At 36.5% G+C, this 13762-nt stretch overlaps 1 protein-coding gene and 1 non-coding gene across 2 annotated transcripts in view; both read right to left on the reverse strand.

Annotated features, from left to right (window-relative positions):
* Positions 3796 to 3867, reverse strand: TRNAT-UGU. The gene has a single exon. It is a non-coding gene; the product is annotated as a tRNA-Thr (tRNA).
* The window catches only part of LOC109231558, a 9721-nt gene continuing 3137 nt past the window's right edge, over positions 7179 to 13762 (reverse strand). Inside the window, exon 3 of the mRNA XM_019397218.1 lies at positions 7179 to 7461. Coding sequence (XP_019252763.1) covers positions 7179 to 7461 — 283 coding nt within the window. The remainder of the gene's footprint in view (positions 7462 to 13762) is intronic.

The following is a 13762-nucleotide window of genomic DNA, read 5'->3' on the forward strand; positions in this document are numbered from 1 at the left end:
AAATTTAGTTACAATGAGATATACAAAACATAACCACTTCTGGTGGTTATATATTTCTTGCAAACTCTGCTGGAGTTTAAGTGGATCTAACAATGTTATCCACTTTATAATCCTTTATTAAGATAATAAGGATGAAAACTAATACCAAAATAGGTACTGTATACGTGGCATATAACCAAGCAAGCGATGATAAAGATATTAAACAAAATATAAACAAAAAACTCAAATTACTTTACACAAATTTGGCCGCTCCAGACGTAAGTGATATCCACATCACTATTGCCACGGAGAAAAGCTCATCACCTCAAGGATATAACCTGCCTTATGATGCTCGGAGTGAACAAGATCTAACCACGGACATAAGAGTGTTGCCTTACATCAGAGATGAACATTGAAATAGAAATTAAATTCGAAGTAAGTGCTCAAAATGGCAGAGTCTCATGCTGATAATGTGTTATAAAGTAAAGACTGTAAAGTAAAGACAAGTATAGAGAGAAACTGATATATTATTCGAATTCAAACTGATGTACATAATGAACTGAGATCTCTTCTATTTATAGAAGAAAGGAAGTTGCTGTGTAAGCTGCTACTGCAAGCTGCTGTGTAAGCTGCTACTGCAAGCTGCTGTGTAAGCTGCTACTGTAAGCTGATGTGTAAGCTACTACAAGCTGCTGTGTAAGCTGCTGTGTAAGCTACTATAAGCTGTTGTGTAAGTTGCTACTACAGCTGCTGTGTAAGCTACTACAAGCTGTGTGTAAAGCTGCTAGACTACAGATATGGATAAACTCTNTATATATATATATATATATATATATATATATATATATATATATATAGATATAGATATAGATATAGATATAGATATTGTTGTGGCGTCCAGCCCGATCCATAAATATGAAACCCTCACTATCAGACCCTCGGTCTATCTCAGTCATTATCCTCACAATCAGACCCTCGGTCTATCTCCGTCATCAACCTCACAATCAGACCCTCGGTCTGTCAGTAAATCAGGGAACTCAACCAAAATAGTTTTTCATATTTTTAAGAAGTAAAGTGATAAAACCAGATTTAAATAATAAACAGGTAAAACACTACTGAGGTTATGCTTTCAAACAAATAGAGTGAGGAAAAATTGTAAAAATGCCCCTAAGGGTCTCAACAGGTCGGCACAAGGCCCCAAACATGGCATACAGCCCAAATTATAATATCAATCTCTAAAATATGGAATATCATAAGATTTCAAATCAAATACGCGACTTAACAGTCGTACGGGACGGACCAAGTCACAATTCCCAACGGTGCACGGCTCCACACTCGTCATCTAACGTGTGTGTCACCCCCAAAGTAGCACAACGATGTGAAATCAGGGGTTTGAAACCCTCAGGACAGTATTTACAATCATTACTTACCTCGATTCGGTCCAAACTCTAGCCCGCGATACCTTTGCCCTCACGAATCGACCTCCAAATACTCTGAATCTAGCCACAATCAGTACATAATCATTAAAATATGCTAAGGGAAAGAAGCCCACTCGAAAATATCCAATTTAACATCAAAAACCCGAAATTGCTCAAACCCGGCCCCCGGACTCACGTCTCGAAATCCGATAAAATTAATATCAATGGAATCCTAATCCTCTCACGAGTTCATACATATCAAGAACATCAAAATCGGACCCCAAATGGCCCCTCAAATCCCCACTCAAAGGTCTCTTAAATCTCAAGCCCTAATTACCCATTTTTGCTACTAATTTTCCATGGATTTCAAGCTTACAAATATTAAAATTCATCATAGAAACAAGTTTAGGGTCCAAAAATCTTACCTCCATGAAATCCTCTTGAATCCCCTCTTCAATTAGCTCTCCCAAGCTTCCTCCCGGATGAAATATGGTGAAAACCCTTTCAAAATCGCGATGGGTGAAATATATGCATTCTGACCAAGCATTTTCGCATCTGCGGTCAATCCACCGCATCTGCGGTACCGCTTTTGCGGTCCAAGAGCCGCTTCTGTGGTTCTTCACTTAAACTGCCCAATCCGCATCTGCGATGAAGTAGCCGCACCTGCGCCTTCGCAGATGCGGTCCCACAACCGCTTCTGCAGTTCCTTCCAACCTCACCATCTTCCGCTTCTGCGACCGATTCTCCGCATATGCGGCGTCGCACCTGCGGCCCCCAATCCGCAGGTGCGAAAATACCAGAAGCAGCAAATTTCAGCTGCTGCAACAAAATTCCAATTTCTCCGTTGACCACCCGAAATCACCCCGAGGCCCCCGGGACCTCAACCAAAAGCACAAACATATCCTAATACTTTATTCAAACTTGTTCCAATCTTTCAAACACCTCAAACAACATCAAATCATCCAAAACACATCGGATTCAAGCCAAACTCTCAAAAATCTTCCGAATTTCGCTTTTGATCAAAAATCCAACCAAACCACATCCGAATAACCTAAAATTTTACACGCACATCCCAAATTCCACAACGGAACTACTGCAACTTCCGGAATCCATTCCGACCTCTATATCAAAATCTCACCTTACAACCGGAAAACGTTGAATCTCAATTTCGCCAATTCAAGCCTAAACCTACCACGGACCTCCAAAAATGCATTCCGATCACGCTCCTAAGTCCCAAATCACCTAACGAAGCTAACCAAATCATAAAATTTCCTATCCGAGATCATTTACAAACAAGCCAAATCATGGTCAAACCTTTCAAATTTTAAGCTTTAAACTGAGAACTGTTCTTCCCAATTCATTCTGATTAACTTGAAACCAAAACCAATGATTAACATAAGCCATAATACACCACATGGGGCAAGTCATGCCCGAGAACTAGCGAGCAAAGTGCAAAAGCTCAAAACGACCGGTCGGGTCGTTACAATATATCACATGTATAAGTTTGTATATCATGTTGGGTCGTCCTATATCGAGTATTCCCTTATGTTATATTTTGGTTATCTCATGACGGCCCTTCTTGCCCATTTACCTTTGATGGCATGATAAGAAAGATACGTTACGTTGGTACTCGATTGAGTAAAGCACTGGATGCTTGTCGCGGCCCTACAATTTGGGTCGTGACATTTTCCTTGGGACTTGGAATTATGAAAAATATTACAAGCCAACAAGTAATTAAACTCAAATCCTAATACCCCAAACCTATTATGCTAATCCTATTGAAACTAAATTATTTCCAGCATACTCACTAGCAAGACACAAGGTATTCTAGCGATTATGAGTAGCAAACTATAGCGTATTGAATATGTTTCCTTTTGTATGATTTAGATTTATCTTTTTGAATATTTAATTTTCTATAGACTTCTTTAGTCCCAGCTAGTTCGTATCTTTTTACTCGTGGAATTTATATTTTCTTTGTTTTTGCTTAGTTTCTTTTATGTTGCTGTAGTTGATGGATCTATATTATGCCATCTTTTATGTTTGCTAAGTTCTATAAAAGTACATTTGTTATTGCATTCTACTTCTAGTAGTGACTTTTATATGATATTTAAAAAAATACCGAAAATTAACCGTACTGATACCGAAGAGAAATCGATAGGATTGAGACGGTTTCGAAAAATCTACTTTTGATTATACAAAATAGAATAATATAATATAAAATTTATAAAATAACGAGTAGAATCGAACCATTGACGCCCCCGGTACTAAACAACGCACAGCTAGCGTAAGTCTTGGAAGTAGTAAAGGCAAAAAATTTCTCTCTTTACAATTGAAAATTTAGGTGGGAACAGCAACACAACAAACAGAAAAATGACAAAACGACCAGAAGCAAATAATTTGCCCCCACGCAGGATCGAACTGCGGACCTTCAGTTTACAAGACTGACGCTCTACCACTGAGCTATAGGGGCTTGGTTGACAGTTTTTTTTTAATTACATTATAATTGTGAGTAGGGGTGTTCATAAAAACCCGAAAAATCGAACCAAACCGAAAACCAAACCAAACCGACCAAAAAAAACGTTACTTTTTGGTTTGGTTTGGTTTTGGTTTTGAATTTTAAAAACCGATCAAATTTGGTTTGGTTTTGGTTTTAATCAGAAAAAAACCGAAAAAGACAGAACCAAACCGACTATAGGAGTAGCTGTTTCAAATTTATTATTACACCTATATATATGTATATTTTTATACAAAGTTTCAAAGAATTTATGATAAATGTTAATAGTTTGCACTTTTAGTATAGTTCTTTACCTTTACATTCTAGTTTGATTGGTACTTTTCTTTTGTTAAGTGTAAGAATCAATTTCGTGTTAAAAATAATATATTTTTAATTGAGTCCTTAAATGATTCATCACCATTTGATTCAATTATCATCAATATATCTTGGTAAATAATAGATTTCTCAAAGGGCAATTGATGTAATAGTGTTACGTTGAAAATGTGGTCGTCGGAATATGTGTTTGGTAGTGAATGTCTTATATTTAAGAAAAAACCGATAAATAATCGAAAAACCGACAAAATCCGACATAAAGCGAATCGAGAAAAAACTGACTTAATTGGTTTGGTTTGGTTCTAATATTTAAAAAACCGACTTACTTCGTTTGGTTTCTTTTTAGGGAAAAACCGATCCAAATCGAATCATGAATTCTTTTGTTAAGTGTAAGAATCCATTTCGTGTTAAAAATAATATATTTTTAATTGAGTCTTTAAATTATTCATCACTATTTGATTTTATTATCATCAATATATCTTGGTAAATAATAGATTTCTCAAAGGGCAATTGATTTGATAGTGTTACGTAAATGTGGTCGCCGAAATATGTGTTTGGTAGTGTATGTCTTATATTTAAGAAAAAACCAACAAATAACAGAAAAAACCGAAAAACCGACAAAATCCGACATAAACCGAATCGAGAAAAAACCGACTTAATTGGTTTGGTTTGGTTCTTATATTTGAAAAACCGACTTACTTGGTTTGGTTTCTTTTTAGGGAAAAATCGATCTAAATCGAACCATGAACACCCTTAATTGTGAGCATGTGATTTTTGCCCTATACGAATCTATATATAATATAAAGCTAGGCATATACAAGATGATGTGGCACCTTTCTATGGCCAGCATTCTTATTTATCTTTTTTCTCAAATTTTTCCATTTTTTCCCTTCAGTTCTCTATATAAACTATCTACTAATTATATTTATGCATTAACAAAATAAATGTTCCTTGGCAATAAAGCCCAGTAACCACCTAATTGAGTTAAAGCCCGCGTTCTAAAATTTATGATACACAAATGTGCAACGTTGATAGAAACTGAAAAATTACTTTAATTCCCAAAGACTCACATTAAATACTCTTATTGCTATTTTATGCAAATTAATTTTTATTTTTCTTGGTGTTTCAGGGAATAAAAGAGAAATAGGTCAAGAGTACGTCCTTCTTATCTTATAAGAAAGACTACTAAGGTATTTGGCACTCCAAAGAGGATCATTCAGTCCAGAAATCATGATAATGATAACATGCAGATAAAGCAATCCTAGCAGTTATACCGCCTTTTTTAATTTTATTTTTGATTGAATTATAGTATATTATTTCGCTTAAATTTATTTGATTTGTTATCTTTTCAATCATGAATTCATAATACATAAAATAGCAAGTGGGAACAACTGAAAACTTTCTTGAACGTGGAAGGAATTAGGAAGTCCAATTTATTGTGAGGGTGACAAAATTACAAATACTTTCTAATTCTCTTTTAAGAACCTTCACTTCGAGTAGATTCATATTTTTTTTACCCTTCCATTTTTATATTCGATTTTATTTTAAAAACTCAGATCAATAATACTTTATATATATCTTTAGTCACATACACTATTATGCTTCGCTCTCTTAGGTTACCTTTCTTTATTATACCTTTGAGTCTCTTTGGTTACATACTCTCTTTACTTTTGAAAAGTTAAGAGGAAAAAAAGGAGACTTGACTTTTTATTTCTTGAAAAATGAACAGGTAATGAGTAAAAAAGGAAAACGGAAGAAGGAAGAAATAGAAGAAAAAGGTAAATGAAATGGAAAAGGAATGGCAAAAAATTAGAGAAAATATTCATAGAATTTGATTCAATTGATTCAGCGTTGAAATCAGTTTTACTTTTCATTTTTCCCTTTATTCTATGTTATTATTGTTGTCGTCATCCTTTTGTCTATATATCTCTTTAGCCAGCAATATTATTTATCTTTCTTCCCTATTTTTTGGCTTTATCTCAGTAATTAATATAATATTTACACATTAATGACATTAATTTGATATCAGTCCCTATAATAATTGGTACGTTTTTTTTGTTTCAACGGCTGTTACGGTTTCAAAACGGCCAAAAAATTAATAGCCGTAACACTTCCAACCTTTTATATTTCTTATTTATGGAGAAAAATGACATCATTACACTTGCCAAACACCATGTCCTGTTGAAAAATACACGAAATACAACATGAAAAGTTATGTATCTGAGTTTTCAATATTCTTTCTTTTTTTTAAAAAAAATTTATTTATGAATAAGCAGTGGATACAGTGAACTTCTTGAAAATCCGATTCGGGCGGATTCTTCCCCCAACTAACGAAGAGATCTTGGCGGAATTGCCACATATGAAATTAAGCACAGTTTTGCAAAGAAATAGCCCACTTGTTTCTCGAGAAGGTTTAATTATGAGATATTCATGTTACGTTTTCTATTGTTTGGCTCCTTTTTTTTCCTTCTGAATTTGTAAAATGTTTGGGAGAATGGTCAATGAGTTTAAGGATGAAGAAGAATTTAAAGGAGTAGAGTAGGGGTTAGTAAGGGCTCTTTGTTGAATTACTAAAGAACTAATAGCGGAGTCATTTTTACCCCTAAAATTTAAAATATGAGTCGAAAGAAGGAATTGAAAACATTGTAAAGAAGAGAAAATCACAGAGGACCATGAGCTCGAGTTTGAGCTGCCATGGAGAAGGAGCAAAAGCTTCGAGATAGAGAGAGCTGAAAGAGGGGAACTTCTGGAAAAGGAATTCTATATTATTTGTTCATCAAAACGAGTACACATATACATGAGTGGGGTCCTCCACTTACAACATTGACCACTAACTAAATGCCAACTAACTGACAGCTAAGCTAAACTAACATTTAACTAATAAGTAGCTGAGCTAAGCTAACTAACAGTGAGGGAGAAATATAAATAAAATGCACATAGCTCAACACCCCCCCTCAAGTTGGAGGTGAGGTCTTCACAGCCAACTTGCCTAACACAGTGGAATGCTTGATGCCAGTTAGAGCCTTGGTGAGAATGTCTGCCAGTTGATTGTGAGTGCCAATATGATGCAAGGATATAAGACCCTCTTGAAGTTTATCCCGTACAAAGTGACAGTCAACCTCGATGTGTTTGGTCCGCTCGTGGATAATAGGGTTCCTAGCAATGTGTAAGGCGGATTGGCTATCACAATATACACTCACAGGTGTAGGAAAAGAAACAGTCAGCTCCTCAAACAATCTGCACAACCAAGTCAATTCACCAACTACCTTTCGAAGAGATCTATATTCAGCTTCAGCGGAGGAGAGTGAGATAATTTCTTGTTTCTTAGACTTCCAACTAATAGGACTAGTACCAAGTAGCACCAAGTAACNAGTCATACCATGAAAGTCTGGGAGAGGGTGGTGGAAATGAGGATAAGGAGGGCGGTGTCTATATCGGAAAACCAGTTCGGGTTCATGCCGGGCCGTTCTATTACGGAAGCTATCCACCTTATCAGGAGGTTGGTGGAACTATATAGGGATAGGAAGAGGGATTTGCATATGGTGTTTATTGACCTAGAGAAGCCATATGACAAGGTCCCTAGGGACGTCCTTTGGAGGTGTCTGGAGGTGAAAGCTGTGCCGGTGGCTTACATTAGGGCGATAAAGGATATGTATGATGGAGCTATGGCTCGGGTTAGGACTGTGGGAGGTGACTCAGAGCCTTTTCCGGTGGTTATGGGATTACACCGAGGATCTACGCTCAGCCCGTTCTTATTTGCTCTGGCGATGGACGCACTGACACACGATATCCGAGGAGAGGTGTCATGGTGTATGTTGTTCGCTGATGATATAGTTCTGATTGATGAGATGCGAGGCGGCGTTAATGGGAGACTGGAGGTATGGAGGCAGACTCTAGAGTCTAAAGGTTTCAAGTTGAGTAGGACTAAGACAGAATATGTGGAATGTAAGTTCAGCAACGTGACGGGGGAAGCGGATGTAGAAGTTAGGCTTGACTCACAGGTCATCCCCAAGAGAGAAAGTTTTAAGTACTTAGGGTCAATTATCTAGGGAGATGGGGAGATCGATGGGGATGTTACGCACCGTATAGGAGTAGGGTGGATGAAATGGAGGTTGGCGTCTGGAGTCCTGTGTGACAAGAACGTGCCACCGAAACTCAAAGGTAAGTTCTATAAAGCGGTGGTTAGACCGGCCATGTTGTATGGAGCTGAGTGTTGGCCAGTCAAGAATTCACATATCCAAAAGATGAAAGTAGCAGAAATGAGGATGTTGAGATGGATGTGTGGGCACACTAGGCTGGATAAGATTCGGAATGAAGATATTCGGGAGAGGGTGGGCGTGGCTCCCGTGGACGATAAGATGCGGGAAGCGCGGCTTAGATGGTTCGAACACATGTGGAGAAGAAGCCTAGATGCACCGGTTAGGAGGTGTGAGCGGTTGACCTTGGCAGGTACGAGAAGAGGCAGAGGGCGGCCTAGGAAGTATAGGGGCGAGGTGATCAGGCAGGACATGGCGCGACTTCAGATTTCCGAGGACATGGCTCTTGATAGGAACATGTGGAGGTCGAGCATTAGGATGGTAGGCTAGGGGGTAGTCGAGAGTTCTTCCCTCTTGGTACCGGGGAGTCTGTTAGAGTTTCGTTAGGTTTGTTAGCGGTCTTTGTTGTATTCACATTGGTGTTTTGCATAGTTTTGTCTTATTGTCCTTTCACTTATTTGATTGGGTTATTTTCTTTCTGGTATCTTTTATTGTTACATGTCTTTTCTCTTATTTCTTTTCTGATATTACTGCCTTTCCTGTTGAGCCAAGAGTCTCCTGAAAACAGCCTCTATGCCCTTTTCGGGGTAGGGGTAAGGTCTGCGTACACTCTACTCTCCCCAGACCCCACTAGTGAGATTTTACTGGGTATGTTGTTGTTGTTGTTGTTGTTTCAAATCTCAAATACAAATATAATTCTTTTGAAGAGCACCTAATCTACGCAGGCACCTTCTAGGAAGGGTTATGTTTGAACTAGGCCTCTTAGGCCTCATTTGTTTGCACTTAATGGATGTCGGAATCTTAATCTTCAAATCTCAGACATTAAGTGTGTTTGTTTTTAAAGTCTGAATCTTAATTATTCAGATCTTAATCATTAAGTGTGTTTGTTGTTTTTACTTCACAACCACTTAATGGGTATGATAGGTCTGTATGATTAAGTTCTACAAGAGAGACTTAATTTCATTAAGATGCTATCACATATTTATTATTAACTGCCGCAACCGCCTACAATTATTAGCTACCACCATGCCACCACCACCACCATACTCAACCACCACCACCACCTCACCACCACCACGCCACTATCATCCTCAATCATAGCCGCCACCATTATCGACCGTCACCACCCACTATCCCCACCACTCCGACCACCACCATTCTCGCCCACAATCAACACTCATCCACCTCAACTACCACAACTGACCACCCCATCACCATCAACAACCACAGCCGGCACTGCCCATCATTATAACCTACCACCACCCACCCACTACCTTCCTCAGTCACAACTACTACCACCACCCGCCATTATTAACTATCACCACCACTAACACCATAATCATAATCGCCACCACTACCAATCACTACTAGCTACTAGCATGAACCACCATCATCATCCAAAACTACCACCAACCAGCGCCTCTAGTCGGCATTCAACCGTTAGCCATCACCACCAACAACTATCATATTCTAAAAAAACTATATATTTTATTGATAGAAATATTAGATTAGTTAGTATTTCATTTGAATTTTATGTTTATTAATTTTTAAATAAAGATAAATTTTATACATTCAGATGTTAAAAATCAAACAGTCTTAATTATTTAGTATTCAGATCTTAATACACATCTTAATATATTCAGATTCGGATGTCTTAATCTTATTACACATCTTGATATTCAGATGTGTATTCAGATTCAGACATCTTAATCTTAAAATAATAAATGAGGCCTTAGTAGCCAATTACAAATTATCATACTAATTTATAGTAGAAAATAGGGCCAAAGTATAATTTAATAAACTTAGGGGTTATATTAAAAGTTTAGNCATGAAGATTTTCAATCTTCCAATCATTTGTAGTCTCAATATGATAGTCATTTGTATTAGTAAACTTCAGGTTTACTACAACATATGTTTTGACCATAATCATATAATATGAATGACATATTTGTACATAAACTCTTCGAGAGCCTTCATTAATTATCCACAATTTAATATTTATCAGACACTACTGGTGTCATGTGTCTTCTAGACAAACAGTTAGCTCTTCAGGAGTTGTTGATAAATTATGTACTACCAAATAGTGCTCAGACACTTCTGGTGTCATGAGAGAAAATCATAATCAAATTAACAATATATAGATAATTCTAAATTTATAAATATAAGAAATTAAGAATTTCAGTATTTTTTACCACCAACTTTGTGACAAATATCTCCTTCAGGGAGAAACTCCATTAACATCTGAATATTTTATATCAAAGCGGCAACCACATAGTCATTACATCCTTCAGGGAAAGATACATAAGTTGTTATTTCCTTCGGGGAACTCGATAACTAACCATAACATATTAATGTGGTTGTAGTAGAAAGCATTCTACAAGAATACTTTTTCCTTGGAATGATATTTAATAAAATTTTCCAAGATATTTTACGTACAACGGGTACGTGCGACAATGATTTTTATGCCACAAAAACAAGATTTATATCCTTTGTTATTCTACCTCTTCTACAAAGGTACCCGAGCATGAAGGGCTCCTATGAGGACATGAGTTGTGGTATTTCTTCATTCACTCCAGGGAATGAAAATATGCGTCAAGAATAACTTTGAATAGCTTATTATTTTGTTTAAGCACAGAGAGACACAATTTCATAATATTTTCTTGCTTCAGGAGAGAATGTCAATTGTGTTACTTCTTCAGGAGTAAATTTAAAATACGAAAAAATGAGTATATATTCTCTCAATCATATTACCTCTTCTGGAGGTGAATTGTAATATATTCATATCAAAAGCGCGTTCATATTTACGAGCTTTATTAATATTGTCACATTCACTTCGGGGAATGGATTAATATTTATCAAAAGTTCTCATCCTTCAGGAAACAGAAGATAATTATCTGAACGTGCATTAATCACACCAAACCGTGTGATGCTTCAACCTCTTTTAAGATAATGCTACTTTGGGAGCAAATCGAGGCATGCAAGTAATATAGAGAAATTTTCTCTAGCTTATCTTCAATTGTAACCATTGAAAGCCTAAATTATCACTTCTGGTGGTTATAGGCACATACCACTTCTGGTGGTTAACAAAATTTAGTTACAATGAGATATACAAAACATAACCACTTCTGGTGGTTATATATTTCTTGCAAACTCTGCTGGAGTTTAAGTGGATCTAACAATGTTATCCACTTTATAATCCTTTATTAAGATAATAAGGATGAAAACTAATACCAAAATAGGTACTGTATACGTGGCATATAACCAAGCAAGCGATGATAAAGATATTAAACAAAATATAAACAAAAAACTCAAATTACTTTACACAAATTTGGCCGCTCCAGACGTAAGTGATATCCACATCACTATTGCCACGGAGAAAAGCTCATCACCTCAAGGATATAACCTGCCTTATGATGCTCGGAGTGAACAAGATCTAACCACGGACGTAAGAGTGTCGCCTTACATCAGAGATGAACACTGAAATAGAAATTAAATTCGAAGTAAGTGCTCAAAATGGCAGTGTCTCGTGCTGATAACGTATTATAAAATAAAGACTTTAAAGTAAAGAAATCAAACAAGTATAGAGAGAGAGAGAGATTGATATTATTCAACTTCAAACGGATGTACATAATGAACTGAAATCTCTTCTATTTATAGAAGAAAGGAAGCTGTTGTGTAAGCTACTACAAGCTGTTGTGTAAGCTGCTACTACAAGCTGCTGTGTAAGCTGCTGTGTAAGCTACTTGTAAGTTGCTTGTAAGCTGCTTCTGTACCAGATATAGATAATCTTCTGCCGGGGGTAATCTTTATCCATAACGGAGGACCGAAATGATAAGCTTCTTCAGGAAGCTTATTTATGACGGAGTACTAAATGAACATCCATAATATAATATATATTTATAACAAATTAAATATTGGAGGAAGGTAAATGAAACGGTTTTGAACTGAAAATATTGGAAAAAGAAAATAGATGTGGAAGAAGAAGATGTATACGAAAAGACACTCTCTTCTTGTTAATCAGTGACGTCAACAATATGTAAGAGTTAATCCTCCCAAGTCCATATTATTAGCACAATTCACATTTTTTAATGATTTCATTGCAAAACAATTAAGATGTTGTTTATTTTCTTTAACTCGGCCTTAAATCTTTTAGCTAGTCGCAATTTGCGAGAAACAATTAACAGATAGGTGATGTGAGTATGGCTGTCCAACGGGACGGGACGAAATTAACGGGACGGGACGGGACGACATTTAAGCGGGACGAAACGGGACGGGACAAACGGGACGAAACGGTCGGCCCATCCCGTCCCGCTAACAAACGGGATGGGACGGGACCGGTTCGTAGGCCTTAAGTGTATTTTTTTTTTAAAAAAAAAAACGTCTAGTTTTTGAAAATTACTATGTTTTTAAAGTTTGCAACGGCTAGATTTTTGACTTATTTATTAAATGTTAAAACGAAAATTAGAAAACTAAGTAAAGAATTATAAAATATTAAAACAAAAGACGTGTAATGAAATATTCTAGTAGTTATAAATTTATAATAGAGTTATAATTTATTTAATATAATTTCAAAGTATTAAGTAACTAAGACAATTCATAAAAAAAATTCAACGCTTAGAGCCTTTTATTTTATTAATAGAACTGGGGGGCAAAGGTGGGGATAAGAAGTTATTTCGATTGGCCAAAGCGAGAGAGAAGAAGGCTCGCGATCTGGATCAAGTGAGGTGTATCAAAGACGAGGACGGTTGAGTATTGATGGAAGAGGCCCAGATTAGGCAAAGATGGCAGTCGTACTTTCATAACCTTCTGAATGAAGAGGGAGATTGAAACATCGTGTTATGGCAATTGGGGCACTCTGAGAGTCACTGAGACTTTAGGTATTGTAGGCGCATTAAGGTTGTGGAGGTCGTGGGTGCGATGGGTAAGATGAGTCGGGGCAAAGCGACCGGACCTGACGAGATCCCAGTAGAGTTTTGGTGGGTGTTCATAAAAACCCGAAAAACCGAACCAAACCAAAAACCAAACCAAACCGACCAAAAAAACCGATACTTTTTGGTTTGGTTTGGTTTTGGGTTTGAAATTTAAAAACCGATCAAATTTGGTTTGGTTTTGGTTTTAATCAGAAAAAAACCGAACCAAACCGACTATAGAGTAACTATTTAAAATTTATTATTACACCTATATATATATATATATATATATATATATATATATATATATATATATATATATATATATATATATATATATATATATATATATATATATATATGTATGTATGT

The sequence above is a fragment of the Nicotiana attenuata genome, chromosome 8 (genome assembly GCF_001879085.1).
Source record: "Nicotiana attenuata strain UT chromosome 8, NIATTr2, whole genome shotgun sequence".
Lineage (NCBI taxonomy): Eukaryota > Viridiplantae > Streptophyta > Magnoliopsida > Solanales > Solanaceae > Nicotiana > Nicotiana attenuata.